General features: G+C 34.2%; 3 protein-coding genes across 8 annotated transcripts; 1 reads left to right on the top strand and 2 right to left on the bottom strand.

Annotated features, from left to right (window-relative positions):
• Window positions 1-1,028: 1,028 nt before the first annotated feature.
• LOC112751569 (uncharacterized) lies at window positions 1,029-3,293 on the top strand. Of its 6 annotated transcripts, none has more exons than XM_072217296.1 (6): window positions 1,029-1,257; window positions 1,402-1,472; window positions 2,086-2,134; window positions 2,274-2,381; window positions 2,580-2,661; window positions 2,768-3,293. In XM_072217296.1, exons 1-6 carry the CDS (start codon window positions 1,209-1,211, stop codon window positions 3,075-3,077), a joined length of 669 nt encoding a protein of 222 aa, XP_072073397.1. In that variant the 5' UTR covers window positions 1,029-1,208; the 3' UTR covers window positions 3,078-3,293. The 6 variants fall into 6 exon arrangements, with proteins under 6 accessions (XP_072073397.1, XP_072073396.1, XP_072073395.1 ...); XM_072217295.1 differs by having other exon boundaries at window positions 2,747-3,293; XM_072217297.1 differs by having other exon boundaries at window positions 1,054-1,257; window positions 2,047-2,134; window positions 2,747-3,293.
• A 15,369-nt stretch (window positions 3,294-18,662) lies between these two features.
• LOC114925285 (uncharacterized) lies at window positions 18,663-20,818 on the bottom strand. The gene is made up of 2 exons (XM_029292664.2): window positions 20,434-20,818; window positions 18,663-20,007 (listed from the first exon to the last, which is right to left on the bottom strand). Exons 1-2 carry the CDS (start codon window positions 20,498-20,500, stop codon window positions 18,698-18,700), a joined length of 1,377 nt encoding a protein of 458 aa, XP_029148497.1. The 5' UTR covers window positions 20,501-20,818; the 3' UTR covers window positions 18,663-18,697.
• Window positions 20,819-22,319: 1,501 nt separating this feature from the next.
• On the bottom strand, window positions 22,320-24,457 carry LOC112749333 (uncharacterized). Its single transcript, XM_072217291.1, has 2 exons — window positions 24,267-24,457; window positions 22,320-23,840 (listed from the first exon to the last, which is right to left on the bottom strand). The coding sequence occupies exons 1-2, from the start codon at window positions 24,328-24,330 to the stop codon at window positions 22,531-22,533; spliced, it is 1,374 nt and encodes a 457-aa protein (XP_072073392.1). The 5' UTR covers window positions 24,331-24,457; the 3' UTR covers window positions 22,320-22,530.
• Between the last annotated feature and the right edge of the window lie 387 nt (window positions 24,458-24,844).

Raw genomic sequence — 24,844 nt, 5'->3', positions numbered from 1 at the left:
CTATGGAAAAGTCTTCATGAAAAGCTTCCGGTGTTGCAACAAGTTCACAGCCGGTTCGCATCCACTCCTGCCACTTGTCCAAGATGCATGTTGAAGGCTGAATCAATTTCTCATGCTTTGTTCCAATGCCCCCTGTCTTCAATAATATGGAGCCTAAACTTAATAACCCCTGACCTATGGATGAGAGAAGAAGAAACTTTTTTCAATTGGTGGTAACGAGTCTTATCCTGGGCAGCGGCTCAATTCGACGGTAGACAAAAGACCCTCCTCATAGCGGCGCTGTGTTGGAGCACTTGGAAAGCGAGGAATCGGTGTGTTTTTGAGAAGGTAATAAGCCCAGCACCAGAGATAGTGAAAGAAGCTAGCAATTTAGTGCGTGAACTCGTGAACCAATTCTTACTTTACTCTTCTTTAAGCTCTTAGTCTTTTAGTCACAGCTGATGATAAATGGGAATACCCAATTCTTTTGTGCTTCCTTATGGAAACACTTTTATTTTATATTAATAAAATAATATTTATCTTTGGAAAAAAAAAGCTAAAGCTAATTTTAAAAGAAGAAACACAAATAGATAGATAATATTATTCTTTCAAGCCTATTTCTAAGAAAGAACACCAATCTTATTTAAATTTAAAAATTGATCATTATAATAGACATCTAATATAAAGTACTCAAGTTAACTATCAAGTGTCAAAAGTTGAATAAAAAATTATTGTGGGGTCAAATTTAATAATTTAGTGGAGATAAATAAATATTATTATTATATACTACTTAATAAAATTTCAAATTGTAATGGGGACGCTTGCCCCCACACCCGTAAAAATAAATCCGCCCTTGTGTTAATTACTGTTAAAATAATGTCAGATTATATTTTTTTAATTATTTTATTTATTTAAAATTTAGATCTTAAATCATAATTTTTTAATATTAAATTTTACATTCTCTAAAAAAATAAAAAAATTTTAAAACTAAAAAAAATTAATTAATATTGACCAATTTTTTTTTCTTCCCAATAGTATCTCTTGCTATTATTATTGTCGTTTATTTTTTCGTTTGTGATAAATAAGTCGGTCATACTCGTATAATATGTTCCAGAATCGTGTTCTTTCTGAGACGAGCTTCGCAATCGAAAATCCAGAGCCTTAACAATTAACACATAACCCCTTTGCCATTGTCACACCAAATCTTTATACGATAACTGTTGTTGAAGATGGCGGGTAGAGAAGTTCGAGAATACACCAATCTCAGCGACCCCAAAGGTGATTTTTTTTTTGAAGATTTTTTTTTTTCAAATTTTCATTATTATTATTGTTATCACAATTTGCGATGGTCGATGCTGTTTTTCGCTTAAAGATTTTATCTTTTTCTAACTCTGGTTACTGGGTATGTGCTGATTTCTGCAGATAAGAAATGGGGCAAAGGGAAGGATAAGATTGACGATGAAGACATTACTTTCCAACGAATGGTTGCAAAGGTTAGCGCATTGATTCACCTTTGCACGTTTTCTTCATATATGTTTGTAATATATAATTGAGTACGCACTTGCATATGATATTTCATATTTTGATCTTGAGGCTAATGTAGAAAGAACCCTAGTTTTTATTTTAATTTTCCTTGAAAAAAAAATGGTAGAAGAATCTGTAATGGGTCATTTGTTTGTGCAAATTTAAGCAAATGGTATTTTATTACCTATGAAAACAGTTTATGTTATAATTTATGGAGGGCTATGTTGTGGTCTTTTATTACAAGTATTTGCCTTTGTCTTTCTGTAATTGTTGAGTAAGCTATGAGATAGCAGCACTGAACAAGCTTAGTTGGTAGCTTCTTTGTAATTCACTTTCCGTGAATAAGGAATGAGTGAAAAGAGGCTGTAGCTAAAATCGAAGTTTTGTTATTCGTTCTAAGTCTAACTGAAGAGGTAGGATTCTGAGTTGTGTTATTTTGTGGTTGTTTTCTCTTGTGACTTGTAAACTCTCTGTCTACGTTGTTCTAAATTTTCAAATAACTTCTTCGGGTGTGGAAATTTTGCTGATAACATGCCCTGGCAGGGATTTTGGCTTCCTGTATTGGGTGGTTGATGCATGCAGATGCAAGAGGTTGCTGGTGAGCGTGGTGGTTACCTTCATGGGCGAGGCGGTACCGCATCTTTTTCCCCTGATTTTGTGTTTTCTATGTTGCTTGTGTTATGTCAGCTGTTACCACTCATTCTTTGGCTGCCGCTGCTCATATATCATGTATAGTTTCTCTGGTTTTTTCTTAAATTTTCAATGTGCAGCCTTGGACAGTGATGATTTGCTCTATCTAAAGGAGCAAATGGAAGCCGAGGAGGATGCAGAACGTCTCCTGCGTCGCACTGAAAAACGGGCATTCGCCGCATTTAAGATATCCTTTTTTACTACAACCCTTTTGGATTTAAATGGATTCTTATGTTCATGGACTATTTGTATCTTAGTTTACCTTCTCATGTAATATAATTTTTTAATGGTGCTGGAAGAATGTGCTTTTGAGTTCTAGTTATGACGGAGTAGGGTCCCTTATATCATGAATGTTCTGTATATTGTTTCCTTGACTGGTAGTTACAGAGCTGCAAGCTTAGCAGATTCTTCACCGGCGTCAGTTCCATTGGCATTTCGTGTCGAGCCAAAGCCAAAGAGTGGGATCAGGTAGATTTTCTTCCTGTCCTACTTAGTACTTCCCACCTAAATTTCGTTCCCCCGCAAACCAATGCCCCACCTAAACACTTCATAGTGTTTATATCTGTATATATAGGCAGCAAGATCTGTTGAAGAAAGTTGTGGAGATTAAACCTAAGCGCCCAAGGACTGATGGCAATCAGTCCCCAGCTTCCAGTAACGTGTCTGTTACAAATCGTAAGCCTGAGCATCATAATGAGAACGAGCGGCCTTCTTCAGGACTGAAGAAAGTAGAGGAGCAATCTTTGTCTGGATTGCAGAAAGTAGAGGAACGTCCGTCATCGGCCTCATGCAAAGCAGAAGAAAAGCCTAAGAATGCTAACACTGCTGGTGGGGGATTACTGGGCTTGGCATATGCTAGTTCTGACGACGATGATGAAGAATGATACTTTTGATGGAAAACCACGTTGTTCAGTCCAAGTTATGTAGTTTTAGTACAGAAAGTTTTATTTCTTTTAGAACATTTTGTTATGATATTGCGTAGTGAAGATGGCATGAATTACTATGAAGGCTGAAAGAGAACAAGATGAAGTGCTACTATTTAAGTGTACAATTAGACGAAAAGTACAATTTTGAATGAATCTTTAAACTTTAATATGCTAGTTGTGTTTCTTGCCATACAATTTTGTAAGCATTTGGTAAAGTGCAATCAGGGCACACTGTTGAATGATTTTTTTTTTTTAATTTCAATGACACTTCTTTTTTTGAAAAATGTATAACTTTAATAAATGTTTACTTTTGAAATCCAGAAATTGTGCATTCCTTTTGTAAAATTCTCATTGTTAACACCTTCGTATTTACTTTAAAGTTTAAACTATATTTAAATCATTGAATCATTTGCTTTGATACCAAAGTTGATATATTATACATTGCATAACCTTCTCAAGGAGATTCTTACTCTGCTGGGTCCAATTTGAAAACAAAAAGCTAACATGGAAGTATCAGTTTCTACACAACATCAAATCCTCAATTCAAATGAAGAACTAAGAGGTTATATTGATATATTCAAACAATTTTCTGCACAAATTCTTGAAAAGCATTCTCTCCTTTGTGCTTAGAGAGGTAATCTACAAGCAATTCCATGGTTCTAGCCTCTGCTGCAAAACCTTTTTCTTTCATAATTTGAAAATATTTTATTGACTTCAGAACATCATTTCGTGGTAGTAATCCTTGGATGAAGACATTATATGTGCAGCTATTTGGCAAGCAGCCATGCTCTTCCATATTCATCAGCAGCTCTTCAGCATCAATCAGAAGTCCTTCCCTGCATAGACCTTGGATCATTATTGTATATGTATATTGATCAGGTTTCAAGCCTTTTGTTGGCATACAAGAGAAGAGTTCACACGCATCATTCAGTTTTCCAGCACGGCACATTCCATCGAGCACCACATTGTAAATTTCAATATTAAGATCCAAATTATTCTTCTCCATTTCTCTAAATAATGATATTGCATCAGAAAACAAATGACATTTGAATAGGCCATCCAATATAGTGGCACAGCTCGATAGATCGGGATATTGACCAAATTTGTGCATTGTAAAAAACAATTCTTTAGCAGCTAACGGTTTACCCACTTTGCAAAATCCATGGATAAGAGTATTCCAAGTCACAACACTCAGATTTAAACCTTTATCGATCATTTCATCCAAGAGATAAATAGCCTTATTAATCCTTTTGATCTTGCACCACCCATGGATTAATGAATTATAAGTGTAGACTTCTGGTACGCATCCCTTGTGAACCATCAAATCAAATACTTTCATGGCCTCCTCCATTTGATCCTGGGAACAATAAGCAGCAATCATCGAGTTATAGGTGACCACATCGGGCTCCTTTCCCATTCGTACCATTTGACCAAGTATGGCTCTAGCACTCGAAATCTTTCCCTCTTTACAAAGAGCATCCATTAAAATATTAAAAGTATGCGTATCCGGCATAATTCCCTTTTGTTTCCTCTCGCTCAGTAAAGACGCAGCCTCCTGCCATCTGCTGAAAGTAAAGAGCCCTTGAATCAAGCGATTGTAAGTGATAGTACTGGGTTGTATACCTTTCGTTGTTATTTCGGAGAATAGACTCAAAGCCTCAGATAGCAGCCCATCCTTGCAAAGACTATCCACAATTGCATTATAACCCGTAACATCAACACTTGGTTTGCAGTTTCTTGTTTCCGTCTTCCTTAGAATGGCAATGGCAGCAGGGGTGTTGCCCATCTTGCACAATCCATTTATAATTGCTCCAAACGTGTGGGCGTCGGGTTGATATCCCATGTTATCCATGTGGTCAACAAACCAAATAGCATAATCCACATTGCCTTCAATACAAAGACCATTAACAATGGTGTTAAATGTGACCACATCGGGCTCCAAGCCGATTTTGAACATCGTCCCAACCACAGAGAAGGCAAAGGGAGTGTGATTCAAACGGCACAGACAATTGACAACAATACTGAGTGTATAGATATCAGATTTGAGTCGTAAGGAGAACAAGTGTTTGATTAACGAAATGGCAGCTGTGTAATGCTTCATCTTAACAATAGAGCTAAACAAAAAGTTAAAGTCATTCACGCATGGCAAAGGGTTCATGGAAAGCATTTTGTCAAACAGATGCAGAGCAGAATCAAGGTTCTGGAGATTCCTAATAGAATTTACGAGATGGGGTCTGTCCTTGATGGCATCAAGAAAGGGTTTGGGACGAGAAAAAGTACCAAATTGAGATTGCTGCGGAAGGAAGCGCAGAGAAGCTCTTGTTGATGAACGCAACATCATTGATGAGTGAAGAACGCAGCAGCTACGCTCGCCGCAAGGGTATGAAATTCATGGCGATAATGAAGGTGGTGATATGGACGGGGATTGCGGGCTTGCGGCAGTGATTGGTGAAGACTGAAGAATCCTCACAAAGTATTCATTAATCAATTGCTGTACGGCTGTTGTACCTAGGGGTGGAAACAGGCCAGGCCAGGCTTTGCTCTTAACAGGCTTGGCCTGTCATACAGTTGATTGGGCTGAGCCTGGCCTGCAGCCTGTTATAGGCTCTTTATAAAGTACTAGGTCTGGTCTGTTATTCAGCCTGGCTTGGCCTGAAGCCTGTTAAAAGGCCTGCTAATTTTTTTTACAAAAATAAAAATAATATTTAAAAAAATTATTTTTTAATAAAAATAGTTATATGTAATATATCATATATTTAATATTTGTAAAAAATTTTAAACTTTTAACATATTTAAAATATACAAAAATATTTATAATAAAATATAATAAATTTAAAATACCTCATAACTTTATTAATAATAAATAATTATTTATATATTTAATTATATTTTAACAGGTCCAGACAGGCCTGACAGGCCTATAAAGCTAATTAGTGAGCCTGGACTTGGTCTATTAATGTATTAAGACTTTTAAAAGAGTCTGGGCCTGTACCTATTTTATAACAGGTCAGGCCAGGTCAGGCCAAACACAGGCCAGGCTGCAGGCCCCTGGCAGGTCGCCTGGCCTTTTTCCACCCCTAGTTGTACCTGCTGAAAATTATAAATTAATTATTAATTAATTGTTTATTAAAATGAAGAATTTGGTATTTGATGAATTTTTTTATTTCATTACTGTAAATAAATTTGATTACAAGGATTGCTACACATACAAGTAATTTTTGTTTACAAGTCTTACAAGTTGGGCCTAACACGCGCGTTACTGAACTATGTTCGCGTGTTTCATCTTTCGTTTTCTTTTTTACAAAAAAAGAAGAAGAAGAGACACAGAGAAAGAATAAGAAGAAGAAGAGGAAGAGGAAGCACGGAGAAAGAAAAAGAAAAAAAAGAGGCACAAAAAAAAGTGAAAACAACATGAATATAAATGACTTGTATGGAAAAGCGTTCTCTCTTTGTCTTCGATCTCCTTCTGTTTATTTTTTTTTTCATGGTTTCTGAAATCAAGCTTTGAAATTGTTTTGAAGATGATGGAACTTCATAAATACATCCGAACGATTACAAAAATACACCCAAACACAGAAATACATCCAAATGATTACAGACCTAAAGAGTTACAGAAATAAACCAAAGGATTACAGAAATACACCTAAAGGATTTAAGAAATACACCCAAAGGATTTAAGAAATACACCAAATATAGGGAGAGACAGTATATTTCTTCTTAAAATCTTTTAATATTTTGCTGGTTAAAGATTAGGCACATGATAGAGACAATCTAGAAAAAAAATCTAGATGGTGTTGATGACGAAGATAACGAAAAAGAAAAATTACGAAAAAAGAGAAAAAGAGGCACAAAAAAAACATAAAACGGCGTGAATATAAATAACTTATATGACTTAGATTAAAAATCACTTGTACGTGGAGAATTACTCTTTGATTATTTATATGTTGTAAGTTTAATTATTCTAATATAGCAGATTTAACTATTCTATTAATTGATTATTTATTAAAAATATATATAATTATATATACATATATATAAATAAATATAAAAAACTGATTTTAATGACTGCTTTTTATTATAATGTAGTATTTTGATAAAGTTAACAGAATAAATTAACATAAAAGAACTTTTTCATATTTCATTGAAGAAAAATAATTAGTAAGTCTAATTTATTTTTTAATTATTTTCTTAATTTTTAAATAAAATTTTTTAAAATTGCTTGCACTTTTAATGTTTTCAAAAAATAATATATATTAATGAACCAATTTTTTTTTTATGAACAACGTGGATTAACGTCCAAAAAAAAACAAGAGTCTAACAAAGTGGAGCTCATTCAAGTCTTGACCGTCACTGCTGAGTCCACTTCAATCTCCACATTCGCATAGTCTAAACAATGTGTCAAATCCAAGCCGAGAAGAACATTCTAAAGTTTTGCTAATATCACATAGCAATATTAAATACTATATTATATTCAAATATTCTTAAAAATTCCCATGAATGAAGCTTAAAACGAAGTAGATGACTAGAATACCGTAACGCATAACTTTCTTATTCTGCTGTGGCCAATTTGAAAAAAAAAAGCAGCATGGAAGTATCAGTTTCTACACTAGAACATCAATGCTTTCTTCATGACTTAAGAAAGTAGAGGAACGTATGATACTTTTGATTGAAAATATGTAATTTTAGTACAGAAAGTTTTATTTCTTATAGAACATTTTGTTATTACATTGCGTAGTGAAAATGGCATGACAAGTTTCTTGTATGAAGCATTAGTATGAAGGCTGAAAGAGAACAAGTAAAATGTTACTATTTAAGTGTAGAATTAGACAACAAATACAATTTTAAATGAATCTTTAAACTTTAATGTGCTAGTTTTATTTCTTGCCATACAATTTTTTAAGCATTTAGTACAGAGCAATCAGGACACACTGCTAGAAGATTTTTCTTTTCTTTCAATGACGTTTCTTTTTTTTTTTTAAATGTATAATTTTAAAGAACTAAGAGGTTATATTGATATTTTCAAATGATTTTAGGCTATATTGATATATTCAAACAATTTTCTGCACAAGTTCTTGAAAAGCATTCTCTCCTTTGTGCGTAGAGAGGTAATCTACAAGCAATTCCATGGTTCTAGCATCTGCTGCATAACCTTTTTCTTTCATAATCCGAAGATATTTTACTGACTTCGGAACATCATTTCTTCTCAGTAATCCTTGAACCAATACATTATATGTGCAGGAATTGGGCAAGCAGCCATCCTCTTCCATACTCATCAGTAACTCTTCAGCATCAATCAGAAGTCCTTCCCTACATAGACCTTGGATCATGATTGTATAAGTATATACATCAGGTTTCAAGCCTTTTGCTGGCAGACAAGAGAAGAGTTCACACACATCATTCAGTTTTCCAGCACGGCACATTCCATCGAGCACCACATTGTAAATTTCAATATTAAGATCCAAATTATTCTTCTCAATTTCTCTAAATAATGATATTGCATCAGAAAACAAATGACATTTGAATAGGCCATCCAATATAGTGGCACAGCTCGATAGATCGGGATATTGACCAAATTTGTGCATTGTAAAAAACAATTCTTTAGCAGCTAACGGTTTACCCACTTTGCAAAATCCATGGATAAGAGTATTCCAAGTCACAACATTCAGATTTAAACCTTTATCGATCATTTCATCCAAGAGATAAATAGCCTTATTAATCCTTTTGATCTTGCACCATCCATGGATTAATGAATTATAAGTGTAGACTTCTGGTACGCATCCCTTGTGAACCATCAAATCAAATACTTTCATGGCCTCCTCCATTTGATTTTGGGAACAATAAGCAGCAATCATTGAGTTATAGGTGACAACATTAGGCTCCTTTCCCATTCGAACCATTTGACCAAGTATGGCTCTAGCACTCAAAACCTTTCCCTCTTTACAAAGAGCATCCATTAAAATATTAAAAGTATGCGTATCCAGCATAATTCCCTTTTGTTTCCTCTCGCTGAGTAAAGACGCAGCCTCCTGCCATCTGCTGAAAGTAAAGAGCCCTTGAATCAAGCCATTGTAAGTGATAGTACTGGGTTGTATACCTTTCGTTGTCATTTCCGAGAATAGACTCAAAGCCTCAGATAGCAGCCCATCCTTGCAAAGACTATCCACAATTGCATTATAACCCGTAACATCAACACTTGGTTTGCACTTTCTTGTTTCTGCCTTCCTTAGAATGGCAATGGCAGCAGGGGTGTTGCCCATCTTGCACAATCCATTTATAATTGCTCCAAAGGTGCGGCTGTTGGGTTGATACCCCAAGTTATCCATGTGGTCAGCTAACCATATAGCAAGATCCACCTTGCCTTCAATACAAAGACCATTAACAATGGTGTTCAATGTGACCACATTGGGCTCCAAGCCGATTTTGAACATCGTCCCCACCACAGAGAAGGCAAAGGGAGTGTGATTCAAACGGCACAGACAATTGACAACAATACTGAGTGTATAGATATTAGATTTGAGTCGTAAGGAGAACAAGTGTTTGATTAACGAAATGGCAGCTGTGTAATGCTTCATCTTAACCATAGAGCTAAACAAAAAGTTAAAGTCCTTGACAGATGGCAAAGGGTTCATGGAAAGCATTTTGTCAAACAGATGCAGAGCAGAATCAAGGTTCTGGAGATTCCTAATAGAATCTACGAGACGGGGTCTATCCTTGATGGCATCAATATCAGTGGTATAAGAGAGAGTAATGGGAATAAGGTAGGGTTTGGGATGAGAAAGAGTACCAAATTGAGATTGAGATTGCTGCCGAAAGAAGCGCAGAGAAGCTTTTGTTGATGAAAGCAACATCATTGATGAGCGAAGAACGCAGCAGCTACTCTCGCCGCAAGGGTATGAAATTCATGGCATTGAAGGTGGTGATAGTGGCTGCTATTGGTGAAGACTCGGTCTTCACAAAGTATTAAACTATTAATTAATTAATTGCTGTAGGTACCTTCTGAAAATTAGAAATTAGCTATGAAGAGGGGTCATAGGGGATGGCAATGCCGCCGGGAGGGCGGGTGTTTGTCTAATTGTCTCTGATTACGTTCTGTTCCATGATAATTGGTATTCAATTTATTTTATTTTAATCCGTAATTAGTAAAAAATTAAATTTTAATTCGTTTTTGCGGGTATTTATTTCATTTCTATTTTATCTGCTTCTATAACTATTAAAATCTAATAAATAAAATAAAATTTTAAAATTTATATAAAATATAACATAAATTAAAATAAAAATATAAATATAATATAATATTATTAATTATTTTATTAATTATTATATATATTATATATTATATATTAAAAGTATATATATTTATCAGGGTGGGTTTCACTAAATAAATTTGAGCAAATTCAGTTTGGGATAAATGATATTCCTTCACTAAATAAAAAATGAACTCATGAATTTTCTCTTCTTAAAGAGCCTTACATTTTTCTTAAAGACAAACTTAATTCTCCATAATTAAAAAAGAGTATGTCTAAAATAAGCATAATAATTATGCGTTTATTAGATATGTCACATTTAAATAAATCATTAGATTATATTTGATGGAAATCAAAAATTAATATAAAAAAAGAGTATTGATAGATTCTAATAAATACAGAATATTTTAGTACATAATTAAATGTTTTAAATAACAATACTTTAATATACAATATTTTAAATGACAACAAAATTTTTTATTTTTAAATAATTAAATATAAAACATATAAATATAAAATATATGAGTATTTTTTATTCATTAAACTTAATTATTATTCAAAAAAATTTTATAATATCAAAAAATTATATTAAATGATATTTTAAACTGTAATGTAAATCCTGTTAAATTAATAGATAATTAGTCAATAAATTAATTCTTAATAAAGAAAATTAGAAATGTGAATATTATATTAAATTAGGATAGAGCTCATCGAAACGAGAATTTTGACACTAATTTTAAAAAATTCGACCCAAGATTGCACCGAACGGGCCGAATTGGTTGAACCAAGCCCAACCGGCCAACACGCTTAAGTGTGTTTGGATTGCAGTTTGCAAACGGGAGTTTGCAAACGGGAGTTTGCATAAAATTGATTTTGTAAAATTGATTTTGATGAAAAGTAAGTTTGGGTTAACGTGATTTATGTTTGACAATCTTTATATCAAAATTGATTATAGTAAAACAAATATTGTTTGGATTATACTACTCAAAATTACTTTTAGATAAAAAATTACTAAAAGAGACATCAATTTAAATAATTTTTTTATATGTATACAAAATCAGAATACTAACAAAAATAATATAAAAAATATTTATCATATAAATAAAATAAATACAATAAAAAAAATGAAAGAGAGTACTATAAATTTTATAATATCAAACAAAAAGAAAATATTCTATAATTTTTCTAGTACTATTAGTACTCTTTAATTTAGTATTATTTTGGACTATAAATTTTCATTATTTATGGCTTTATTGTTACTTATAATTAATTTTTTATTTATTTTGTCCTTTTTTATATGATCATAGATAATTTATATTATACAAAATTTTGATAATAAACGTAGTATATAATAATTATAATTACAAATTTTATAAAGTCATAATAAAAAATAAAAAAATTAATACAAAACAAAAATAAAGTACATCAAAAAATAGAAAAAAATCATACAGATAAGAAATAATAAAAATTCCATAAAATCAACATATATCATATGAACAAAAAAATACAATAAAAAGTAAATAAAATTCGTATGAATAAAATCAAATAAAAAATAAAAAAATTTCATACACAACATAAATATAATGCAGGAAATGATAGAAAAAAAAGAATTCATATGAAAAAAATAATAAAAATATCTTTAAAATAAGGTCAACAACATTTGTCATATGAATAAAAGAAATACAATAAAATAAATAAATAATTATATGAACAAAGCCAAACAAAAATTAAAAAAAGATTTAATAAAAAATATATCTATAAAAAATAGTATAGTAAATAATAAAAAAAACTTATAAAAACATAACATGAGAAATCAGAACACTACATAAATAATATAAAAATATTTATCATATAAATAAAAAAATATAAGTAAAAAATACAATAAAAACATAAAAATTTAAATATGAAAATGAGTATTAAAAATAATAAAAAAATTAAAATATTTAATTTGCTAGTGATTAAAATAAATTTGAACTATTTTAATGAAAAAAAAATTGTAACTAAGAACTATGAAGAAGTAGGAAAAACTATAAAGAATTATTGTGAAGGTAATAGTTAGTGGTATCCTTTTTATAGAAAAAAATGAAGGGTAGGATTGGTAAAAAAGAAATAAAATTTTCACCTAATTTTCCAAAGACAATAAGCAACCATGAACGTGAAACGCAGAAGCTACAAATTTTAGCTTCTCCTGAACGTGCGTTCAGAAGCAGAATCAATTCTGCGTTCAGGAAAATAAAAATGGCCAAACATAAAAGTGAAGCTTTCAAGAAGCTCAAACGTGCTTCTCTCCTCCCCAACGTGTTTGTCAAACACACCCTAAATGAAGCACGGTTTCTTCTTCCCCATTTCAGCAAGAACACTGAAAGCAATACACAGGGGAGAAGAAGAGAAGAAACCCCCAACCCTCTTACGGCAAATTCAAATCACCGTAATTCTTCCGTCCGAGCTCCGATCGCCGTACCGTTTGCGGCCACGTGACCACTGCAACGAGTTCTGCATTTTTACCGGAACAATTTCATAGGTAACCCGCTTATTCACTCTCAGCCTTTTCTTTCCCAATTTTTATTAAATTAAGTGGAGGTATTGAATTTCTTTGCTCTTTGATGTTCTAGGATCCAATTAGCTTGAGGAAAACGTTCATCCTTACTTATATGAAGTTTGGGTAAGGTGAGGATACCATAAATCCTATTTAATTTACTAAATTTATGCCTTGGGTATATATGTGTTACGAATGTGTATTAGGTTGTAAATAAATACTTGGAGTTTGAAATTGTGGATATTGAAACTTGGAGGAAGCTGAACACTAGTATTTTGTTGGGGTTTCTGGGCTTGTGTTGGTTTTAATAAGTTTCCTTGATCACTACGAGGAAACCGGCCAATGTATGATTTAGGTTTCTTGCATTTAATATATAATGTTCTGTGAAAACTTAGGTTAGATGACTATAGGATAGGCTGAAATGTATGTGTATATAATTATTGCTTAGTATCTTGTTAACTAGTTGGTTTTGGTTTGGTGATTGTTAACTAATTAATGAATTGATAAGTTTGTTGATTAAAGATTTGAGGATGTAAATTTATGGTTAATGATGCTTGATGGTTAGTGGTAATTTGATGAATTTGTTGATGATTTGAAATATAATTATTGTGGTGATTGTTATAGTGATGAGGAAGGGTATGTTGTGTTGAATTGGCAGGTTTGGTAGTGAATAGAATGGAACTTTTGAATGAAAAAGAGGTTTGGGGAGTTTTGCAAAACTTGGTTTTGGGCCAAACTTCGGCAAGCTATAATTTGACTTTCGGACCCTCAACTTGTTTCTAACTTATTTTAAATGAAAATTGGATTCATGAAGTTTATGCCATTCGAAGAACGGATGAAAAACGATTTAAAATGATTAATTTATGCTCGACAGAAATTTTGGTTTGAAACAGGCAATTTTGCAGTTTTCAACTGAATCAGGTTTTTCGGAAAACGTACGCCCACGCGTACGCATGGCATGAAATTTTTAACTGTGCGTACGCGAGTAGCCTTATGCATACGCGTAAAGGACTAGCAATGCATGTCCACGCGTACGCATGGCCCACGCGTACGCGTGACATGAAGTATTCAGTTACGCGTATGCATGATAAGGGGATGCGCGCGCGAGCTGCCTTTTTGCACTCCCACGCGTACGCATGAAGTATTCAAGGCTCCTAGTTTATTATATTCTTTTGTTATTACATGTACACTTTTTATTTTAGAGGTCGTAATACCACATCACCTCTGTTTTACGGCTTAAGCATAAAGATGAGTGTGGTAGGGTGTTACATTATGGTATCAGAGCAGTTCGGTTCCTATAGAGCCTGACAGACGGACTGATATGCTTCTGTGCATTCTCTGTATATGATTCTATGTGCTATTAGGATATCTGACTGATATACATAGCATAAACGTTTGTGAGCGTGCATTTGGAACTTAAAGCATTAGACCTGTGATATTGAGACTGATCAACTTAATATCACTTGTTTGCTGTGTATAGGGACCAGATGTCGACTAGCGGACGCGGTCGTGGGCGAGGTAGAGGTAGGATTGGCATCGTTACTCCTGGCCTGGCAGGGAATGATCCAGTAGACTTTATGGCTGCCCTGGAAAATATGGCTGCAGCTATGCAGGCGACAGCCGAGGCACTGGGTAATCAGATAAACCAGAGTAATCACGGGAACAATAATGATGAAGAAGGCCCTATGACACTTGGAACATTTCTGAAAGTTCACCCTCCGACCTTCAGGGGAACCTCAAATCCCACTGATGCAGACAATTGGATTCAGGAAATGGAACGGGCACTGCAGGCTCAACAGGTCCCTGAAGAGCAATGGGTTGAATTTGGAACTTATCAGCTGCAAGGAGAGGCTCAGTATTGGTGGCAGGGAACACGACGTATCCTGCAGCTCGATGGCGCTGCAATTCCTTGGGAGGTCTTTTGAACAGAGTTCTATAAGAAATACTTTTCTAATTTGATCAGAAACGCCAAGGAACTTGAATTGATGCAATTAAAGCAAGGCCAAATGACTGTTACTGAGTATACTAGCAGGTTTGAGGATTTATGTCATTTTTCTCGTATCTGTCAAGGTGCACTTGAATATTTTGCTGAGTGGAAATGTATTAAGTATGAGGGAGGTCTTCAGAGTGATATTCTGAGCTTCGTTGCACTAATGGAGATTAGAGTATTTTCTGAATTGGTGAATAAGAGTAGGGTGGCTGAGGAATGTGTGAGGAAGGCGGCAGCAGAGAAAGGAAGTTTGAGGGTGCCTTTTCAGAGGACTCCAGGGAGAAACTTTGCTCTGAGAGGTAGAAATTTCAAGCGTGGAGGCTTTGTCCCGCAGCAGAATCAAGGCAGAGTAATTACAGAAGGCCGAATACTAATGTTAATCAAGGAAGAAGGTTTGGAAAGCAGGCACAACATGATTTGAGCTATCTGAGGTGTGGAAAGTATCATCCTGGAGTTCCGTGCAGATCAGGACTTGGGGTATGCTATTTTTGTGAACAGCCCGGGCACTTGGTTAGTAATTGTCCGGAGAAGAAGAAATATGAGACTGGTAGGATACAGCAGCCAGGGAGAGTGTACACCACTTCTGCAGTAGGTGCTGAGGGATTTGAGATACTGATTAGAGGTAACTGCGAAATGGCTGGTAAAATCTTAAATGCTTTATTTGATTCAGGAGCAACACATTCATTTATTGCATTTGAAAAGGAAAATGAACTAGGATTGAGAATGGTGGTTTTAGGTTATGATTTAAAAGTGCATAATGCTACTCATGAAGCTATGGTGACTAGGTTAGGATGTCCACAAGTTCCATTTCGAGTACAACAACGTGAATTTGTACATGATTTGATTTGTTTGCCGATGACTGGTCTTGATCTCATCTTGGGATTGGATTTGTTATCTAAGAATCATGTTTTACTTGATTGTTCTGAGAAGTCAGTACAGTTTATGCCGGAAGGGTCGGAAGTGCCAGTTGTGATGAATAGTTACTATTTGAACTCTATGATAGTAAATTGTTCTGGGAATGAATGTCAGGGTATTATGTTATTAACTGCGGGAGTATCAGGTGATGATCAGAGTTTAGAGTAAATTCCGGTTGTATGTGAATTTCCAGACGTATTTCCGGATGATATTAATGAATTTTCACCTAATCGGGAGGTTAAATTCGCAATTGAATTGGTGCTTGGAGCCGGTCTGATTTTGATTACTTCTTAAAGAATGTCACCTTTAGAAATAGCTGAACTGAAAGCTTAGCTGGAAGATCTGTTGGGTAAGAACTTCATTCGACCAAGTATTTCTCCGTGGGGAGCGCCAGTGTTACTGGTAAAGAAGAAGGACGGAAGTATGTGCTTGTGTGTTGATTATCGGCAACTGAATAAAGTTACTGTGAAGAATAAGTATCCATTACCTAGAATCGACGACCTAATGGATCAGTTACAGGGTGCCGGTATATTCTCTAAGATTGATCTGCGATCCGGGTATCATCAGATAAGGGTTAGAGATGAAGATATTCTGAAAAATGCCTTTAGAACAGGATATGGTCATTATGAATATACGATGATGTCTTTCGGATTAACTAATGCTCTAGCAGTATTCATGGATTATATGAACAGGATTTTCTAGCCGTACCTGAACAAGTTTGTTATTGTCTTCATTGATGATATTCTTATTTACTCTAAGACTGAAGAGGAGCATGCTGATCACTTGCGAACTGTGCTGCAAATTCTGAAAGACATGAAGTTATATGCTAAGTTATCTAAATGTGAGTTTTGGAAGAGTGAGGTGAAGTTTTTCGGTCACGTAGTGAGCAAACAGGGAATAGCTATGGATCCTACTAAGGTAGAAGCAGTGATGAAACTGGGAGTTAGGGAAGAATCCGAAATTCTATGTTTGAGTTAGTTGTAAATTTCAAGTGATTTTAAATCAAAACTTCTGAAGGCTCATCAAGATGGTGAAGCATTACGTAAAGTATTGCCAGCGATTAAGTAGGAAAAACAGTGGAGAGTGTGAAAAGATAAGGATGGTTTATGGAGGTTGAAGAACCGAATTATTGTGCCAGACGTCGAAAACCTGCGACAATGTATCTTGAAGGAAGCTCATAAGAGCAGGTTTTCAATCCATCCAGGAAGTACCAAAATGTATCAAGATCTGAAGTCGATGTTCTGGTGGCCAGGAATGAAGAATGATGTGGCATTGCATGTATCTAAATATTTGACATGTCAAAAGGTTAAAAATTTAAAATCGAACATCAGAGACCATCAGGAACCCTTCATCCTTTAGAGATTCCACAATGGTAGTTTAAATTTGGTAGTTTGATGTCTGGTTGACCAAACCGATGCAACTTTTGCTTTTGGGACTTTGATCGAATTATATAGTTTAACCATCAAAATTTAACATATAATATACAAATTTAAAAAAGTTTATCTGCATAAAATTTGAGGATACTCATTGTCAGTTAAAATTCAGCAGGGTAGGGACAAATTGCAATGGGATTTGAACAAATTCAAGCAATATGATACAGCTTCAGGTTACAGAATTGGCTATTTATTTTACCATCCGCCTCTGGAGCTTTGCCCTAATTATATGCAACAGAAAAAGCCGTGGATTGATCTATGGAAGTTGAACTCGCCTCACAAAATTAAGCTATTTATCTGGAAAGCTCTCCATGGCCGACTTCCGGTGCTTGTTCAGATTCATCACCGCATCCCATCTATATCACCAATATGCCCCTGCTGTCATGAAGCAACAGAAACAGTCACTCATTGTTTAATCGATTGCTCTAGAATTAAAGACGTATGGTCTCAGAGTTATCTTCGTGACTGTCTTCCCCCTCAGAGTTCTAACGACTTTTGGACATGGTGGACTGCATCAACAGAGATACTTAACCCGTTGAAGAATGCTGACCGTAATCCTCAATTGCTTGCCATCATTTGCTGGAACTGCTGGAAAGCTCGCAACCAGTTGATTTTTGAAGGTTCTACTTCTATGCCGTCTGCCATTCTAGCAAGCTCTGTCAAGTTGCTCCGTGAAATCCAAAGAACTCTCAGTTTAGGTCGTCATCTCCATGAGACAAGCTCTTAGTTGCATGCAATTGGATTTATCATTCTTTCTTCTTTAAGATTTTTCTTCGTTTTTCGATCACGCACCGTCGGATGAATACCTTCAGTGTAGTGTTTTTGAGAAATCCTCACTTTTTATTATGCTGTCCTGCTTTTGGACATCTTTGTATTTCATTTTTTAATAATTAATGAAATATAACCTATTATCTTTGGAAAAAAAAAAAATAAAATTTGAGGATACCGAAACTTATTAGGAATTTTTTGGTTAAAAATGAATCAAAATGCCCTATTATTAGCCGTAACTTAAATAACTAAATTTTTAAAAGTTTAAATAAGTTTTTACTCCTTATAAAATACATATTTATTTTCTTGTAATATTTTCTACGGCTTTGGTTTTTAATGTTTTTAAATGAAAAAATTAAATGAAAATAATTTATGTTAAATTATAAAGTAATTTTAAATTATTTAATATAATATCTTTTCAAAGAATTATTTAATTTAAATTTAAAAATATATTAATAAATACTATATTAAATATAAATATTCTTATATCATAAAATTTTACCTTGTTCCGTAAAATTCCATATGAATGAAGCTTATAACTGACTAGAGTAACGTAATGCATAACCTTCTCAAGAAGGAAAATTTTGATCTGTGGCCAATTTGAAAACAAAAAGCAGCATGGAAGTATCAGTTTCTGCACAAACATCAAATCCTCGATTCAAATAAAGAACTAAGAGGTTATATTGATATATTCAAACAATTTTCTGCACAAATTCTTGAAAAGCATTCTCTTCTTTGTGCGTAGAGAGGTAATCTACAAGCAATTCCATGGTTGTAGCATTTGCTGCAAAACCTTTGTCTTTCATAATCTGAAAATATTTAATTGACTTCAGAACAGCATTTCGTCGTAGTAATCCTTGGATGAAGACGTTATATGTGCAGCTATCTGGCAAGCAGCCATGCTCTTCCATATTCATCAGCATCTCTTCAGCATCAATCAGAAGTCCTTCCCTACATAGACCTTGGATCATTATTGTATATGTATATTGATCAGGTTTCAAGCCTTTTGCTGGCAGACTAGAGAAGAGTTCTAGTGCATCATTTAGTTTTCGGGCATGGCACATCCCACCGAGCACCACATTATACGTTTCAATATTAAGATCCAAATTATTCTTCTCCATTTCTCTAAATAATGATATTGCATCAGAAGACAAATGACATTTGAATAGGCCATCCAATATAAGGGCACAGCTGAATACATCAGGACATTGACCAAATTTGTGCATTGTAAAAAACAATTCTTTAGCCGCTAACGGTTTACCCACTTTGCAAAATCCATAGATAAGAGTATTCCAAGTCACAACATCCAGATTTAAACCATTATTGATCATTTCATCCAAGAGATAAATAGCCTTATTAATCCTTTTGATCTTGCACCATCCATGGATTAATGTAGTATACGTGTTGACGTCTGGTAGGCATCCCTTGTGAACCATCAAATCAAATACTTTCATGGCCTCCTCCATTTGATTTTGGTAACAATAAGCAGCAATCATTGAGTGATAGGTGACAACATCAGGCTCCTCTCCCATTCGAACCATTTGACCAAGTATGGCTCTACCATTTGAAATCTTTCCCTCTTTACAAAGAGAATCCACTAAAATATTAAAAGTATGAGTATCCGGCATAATTCCCTTTTGTTTCCTCTCGCTGAGTAAAGACGCAGCCTCTTGCCATCTGCTGAAAGTACAGAGTCCTTGAATCAAGCGATTGTAAGTGATAGTATCGGGTTGAAGACCTTTTGTTGTCATTTCGGAGAATAGACTCAAAGCCTCGGATACCAGCCCATCCTTGCAAAGACTATCCACAATTGCGGTATAACCCGCAACAGTAACACTTGATTTGCAGTTTCTTGTTTCCGTCTTCCTTAGAATGGCAATGGCAGCAGGGGTGTTGCCCATCTTGCACAATCCATTTATAATTGCTCCAAACGTGTGGCCGTCGGGTTGATATCCCATGTTATCCATGTGGTCAACAAACAAAATAGCATAATCCACATTGCCTTCAATACAAAGACCATTAACAATGGTGTTCAATGTGACCACATGGGGCTCCAAGCCGATTTTGAACATCGTCCCAACCACAGAGAAGGCAAAGGGAGTGTGATTCAAACGGCACAGACAATTGACAACAATACTGAGTGTATAGATATTAGATTTGAGTCCTAAGGAGAACAAGTGTTTGATTAACGAAATGGCAGCTGTGTAATGCTTCATCTTAACAATAGAGCTAAACAAAAAGTTAAAGTCATTCACGCATGGCAAAGGGTTCATGGAAACCATTTTGTCAAACAGATGCAGAGCAGAATCAAGGTTCTGGAGATTCCTAATAGAATTTACGAGATGGGGTCTGTCCTTGATGGTATCAATATCAGTGGTATAAGAGAGAGTAATGGGAAAAAGGAAGGGTCTGGGATGAGAAAAAGTACCAAATTGAGATTCAGATTGCCGCCGAAAGAAGCGCAGAGAAACTCTTGTTGATGAACGCAACATCATTGATGAGAGAGCATGGCAGCTACGCTCGCCACACGGGTATGCAATTCATGGCGATGAAGGTGGTGATATGGATGGGGATCGCGGCGGTGATAGTGACAGTTATTGGTGAAGAATCTTGGCAAAGGTTAATTAATTGCTGTACGGCTGTTGTACTTTCAGAAAATTCAAAAGGAAAAGTATAGGTAACCAACAAAATTTTTGAACAATGTGTAAACAATAACTTAAACGTACAATGTGTACAATGAAAGTTTAGAAAATATTAGAGATATGATTACGAATTTGTATTTGATGAAAATTTGTTATTATATTAATATAAACAAATTTTATTATTCTTTGAGTTTAATTATTTTAATATAGTATTATTGATTATTTTATTAATTAATTATTTAAATAAAAATATGAAATTAAGAGAAATATATATATATATATATATATATAAAACACTATTTTAATGACTATTTTTATTATAATGTAGTATTTTGATAAATTTAACCCTATAAATTAATATAAAATAACTTTATATTTCATTTAAAAAAATAATCAGTAAATCTAACTTATTATTTTTATTGTTTTCTTAATTTTTAAATAATTTTTTATTTTTTACCCTTTTAATATTTTCAAAAAATAACATATAATAATAAACTTAATTTTTTTATGAACAACGTGGATTAACTGTCCAAGAAAAAAAATTACAGAAAAATAATTTTATAAAGAGTTGAACCAGCCAAATCAGTATCGAAATATAAGAGATGCACAAAAAATAACGTAAAAAAATATGATAATTATATTGTAAATTATGGCTAAGAGAGGTTAATTTATGTGTACAAGTCAGTATCAATATCCTAAGTTGGCACTAAAATACGTAAATCTTCTAGTATGGTTTTTTAGGATACTTCCACAAGCAGTTTTCCTTCTTTGTTAACTAAACCATCCAAATTGAGCTTTTATGAAGGGATGAATTGGAGGATACTATTTGATAAGCATTTTCTCAAAGGTCCCAACTTTTTTCTTTACTCGAATAAATTCAGTTTGAGATAAATGATACTTCTTGACTAAATAAAAAGCAAACTCATGAATTTTCTCTTCTTAAAAAGCCTTAATTCTATCGAAAATGAACTTGTTTCTCCATAACCAAAGAGTACCATAATACATTAATACTAGCAAAGAGAAGAGTTCATGGCCCCTTTCAAGAGGGATTGGAAGGTCAAAATCTCAATCGACCAACGAAAAGGAGGTTTATGGAAAAACTGAAAAAATCTAGGCCAAATTTAGTATTTGTTTTTCCACTTTTGCATCGCAACCACATAGTAAAAAAAGACATAAACATAAAGTATTATTTAAATCTAGAATATTATAATTTAAATAAAATTTTAAATAATTATTTTATCGTATCAATTATATTTTTGTACGAGCATAAATATTATGAAATCATTACATTATTTTATAATATATTTTTTTTGGTGACTTTTTTATAATATATTTAATATGTGTTTAAAAAATAATCTTTTTTAAAATCCGTTTAGAAAGTTTAAAAAAAGTTACATTTTTGAAATTTTAACTTATAAAAAGTAGTAATATTTGTCTGGTACAATTTTCAAAACTAAATTATAATTTTTTTAAAAACTATTTAAGTGCTTATAGAGAAGTTAAAAAAAATTACTTTTCATATAATAAAAAACTTTTTATCATATTCCTTTTAAAATAAATACTTCTAGAACTAAAAAATTAAATACAAAATAACTTATTTATAAGTTACTTTTAATATAAGCATTTATTGTTTAGACTATTTTTTTAAAAGAAGTTTAAATGTTTAATTAAGTTGTTTTCCAAATTGTACCTTAATATATTCGTATTTAAAACGAAGTACATGACTAGAATAATACATTGCATAACCTTCTCAGGAAGGAGATTCTTGCTCTGCTGGGTCCAATTTGAAAACAAAAAGCAGCATGCGAGTATCAGTTTTTAGTTTTTACACAAACATCAAATCCTCAATTCAAAGAAACAATTAAGAGGTTATATTGATATATTCAAACAATTTTCTGCACAAGTTCTTGAAAAGCATTCTCTCCTTTGTGCGTAGAGAGGTAATCTACAAGAAATTCCATGGTTCTAGCATCTGCTGCATAACCTTTTTCTTTCATAATCCGAAGATATTTTACTGACTTCGAAACATCATTTCTTCTCAGTAATCCTTGAACCAATACATTATATGTGCAGGAATTGGGCAAGCAGCCATCCTCTTCCATACTCATCAGTAACTCTTCAGCATCAATCAGAAGTCCTTCCCAACATAGACCTTGGATCATGATTGTATAAGTATATACATCAGGTTTCAAGCCTTTTGCTGGCAGATAAGAGAAGAGTTCACACACATCATTCAGTTTTCCAGCACGGCACATTCCATCGAGCACCACATTGTAAATTTCAATATTAAGATCCAAATTATTCTTCTCAATTTCTCTAAATAATGATATTGCATCAGAAAACAAATGACATTTGAATAGGCCATCCAATATAGTGGCACAGCTCGATAGATCAGGATATTGACCAAATTTGTGCATTGTAAAAAACAATTCTTTAGCAGCTAACGGTTTACCCACTTTGCAAAATCCATGGATAAGAGTATTCCAAGTCACAACATTCAGATTTAAACCTTTATGGACCATTTCATCCAATAGATAAATAGCCTTATCAATGCTTTTGATCTTGCACCACCCATGGATTAATGAAGTATAAGTGTTGCTGTTCGGTAGGCATCCCTTGTGAACCATCAAATCAAATACTTTCATGGCCTCCTCCATTTGACTTTGGAAACAAAAACCAGCAATCATTGAGTTATAGGTGACAACATCAGGCTCCTTTCCCATTCTAACCATTTGACCAAGTATGGCTCTAGCACTTGAAATCTTTCCCTCTTTACAAAGAGCATCCATTAAAATAGTAAAAGTATGCGTATCCGGCATAATTCCCTTTTGTTTTCTCTCGCTCAGTAAAGACGCAGCCTCCTGCCATCTGCTGAAAGTACAGAGTCCTTGAATCAAGCGATTGTAAGTGATGGTATCGGGTTGAAGACCTTTTGTTGTCATTTCCGAGAATAGACTCAAAGCCTCGGATACCATCCCATCCTTGCAAAGACTATCCACAATTGTGGTATAACCGGCAACAGTAACCCTTGCTTTGCAGTTTCTTGTTTCCGTGTTCCTTAGAATGGCAATGGCAGCAGGGGTGTCGCCCATCTTGCACAATCCATTTATAACTGCTCCAATCGTGTGGGCGTCGGGTTGATATCCCATGTTATCCATGTGGTCAACAAACAAAATAGCATAATCCACATTGCCTTCAATACAAAGACCATTAACAATGGTGTTAAATGTGACCACATCGGGCTCCAAGCCGATTTTGAACATCGTCCCAACCACAGAGAAGGCAAAGGGAGTGTGATTCAAATGGCACAGACAATTGACAACAATACTGAGTGTATAGATATTAGATTTGAGTCCTAAGGAGAACAAGTGTTTGATTAACGAAATGGCAGCTGTGTAATGCTTCATCTTAACAATAGAGCTAAACAATAAGGTAAAGTCCCTCACAGATGGCAAAGGGTTCATGGAAACCATCTTGTGAAAGAGATGCAAAGCTGAATCAAGGTTTTGGAGATTCCTAATAGAATATAGGAGAAGGGGTCTGTCCTTGATGGCATCAATATCAGTGGTATAAGAGAGAGTAATGGGAATAAGGTAGGGTTTGGGATGAGAAAGATTACCAAATTGAGATTGAGATTGCTGCCGAAAGAAGCGCAGAGAAGCTTTTGCTGATGAACGCAACATTGATGAGTGAAGAACGCAGCAGCTACTCTCGCCGGAAGGGTATGAAATTCATGGCATTGAAGGTGGTGATATGGATGGGCATTGCGGCAGTGATAGTGGCTGGTGAAGACTCGGTCTTCACAAAGTATTAATTAACTAATTGCTGTAGGTATCTTCTCAAAATTAGAAACAGATAACCATGTAATCAAGTTGGTCTAACACCAAAAAAATTCAGTACCATTAAATGAAACGTGAAATACACGCGCCCAACACACACGAAATCGCTCTTCCCAACCCTCTTTCTCCCCACGCTCTTTCTTCTTTTCCTGCACTTCTTCTTCTTCCTCTTTTCACGCTCATTTACGCACGGAGCGTCTTCTTCTTCGCCTTCTTCTTCGCGTTCCTCCTTCTCCTCCTTCTCTTTCTTTTTCGCGTTCCTTTTTCTTCACGTGTTTTCTCCTTATCGTTGTTCTTTTGTTGTTGTTGCTGCTGTAATTTTTTGTCTTCTCATCATTCTCTCTCTGGTGAAGAAGCA

This window comes from Arachis hypogaea, chromosome 15, assembly GCF_003086295.3.
Source record: "Arachis hypogaea cultivar Tifrunner chromosome 15, arahy.Tifrunner.gnm2.J5K5, whole genome shotgun sequence".
Classification (NCBI taxonomy): Eukaryota; Viridiplantae; Streptophyta; class Magnoliopsida; order Fabales; family Fabaceae; genus Arachis; species Arachis hypogaea.
The sequence above is the reverse complement of the archived record's forward strand: the minus strand, read 5'-3'. Positions and strand labels throughout refer to the sequence as shown.

Bases quoted from the DNA above. Each gene is read 5' to 3' on its own strand.
- LOC112751569 (XM_072217292.1), top strand. From the start codon at position 1,438: ATGAAGACATTACTTTCCAACGAATGGTTGCAAAG. The intron at 1,473-2,046 runs GTTAGCGCATTG...ATGCCCTGGCAG, and splicing joins TCCAACGAATGGTTGCAAAG to GGATTTTGGCTTCCTGTATT. The intron at 2,662-2,746 runs GTAGATTTTCTT...AACACTTCATAG, and splicing joins AAGCCAAAGAGTGGGATCAG to TGTTTATATCTGTATATATA.
- LOC114925285 (XM_029292664.2), bottom strand. From the start codon at position 20,500: ATGATGTTGCGTTCATCAACAAGAGTTTCTCTGCGCTTCTTTCGGCGG. The intron at 20,008-20,433 runs GTACTTTTTCTC...TTTGTATTGAAG, and splicing joins GCAATCTGAATCTCAATTTG to GCAATGTGGATTATGCTATT.
- LOC112749333 (XM_072217291.1), bottom strand. From the start codon at position 24,330: ATGTTGCGTTCATCAGCAAAAGCTTCTCTGCGCTTCTTTCGGCAGCAA. The intron at 23,841-24,266 runs GTAATCTTTCTC...TTTGTATTGAAG, and splicing joins GCAATCTCAATCTCAATTTG to GCAATGTGGATTATGCTATT.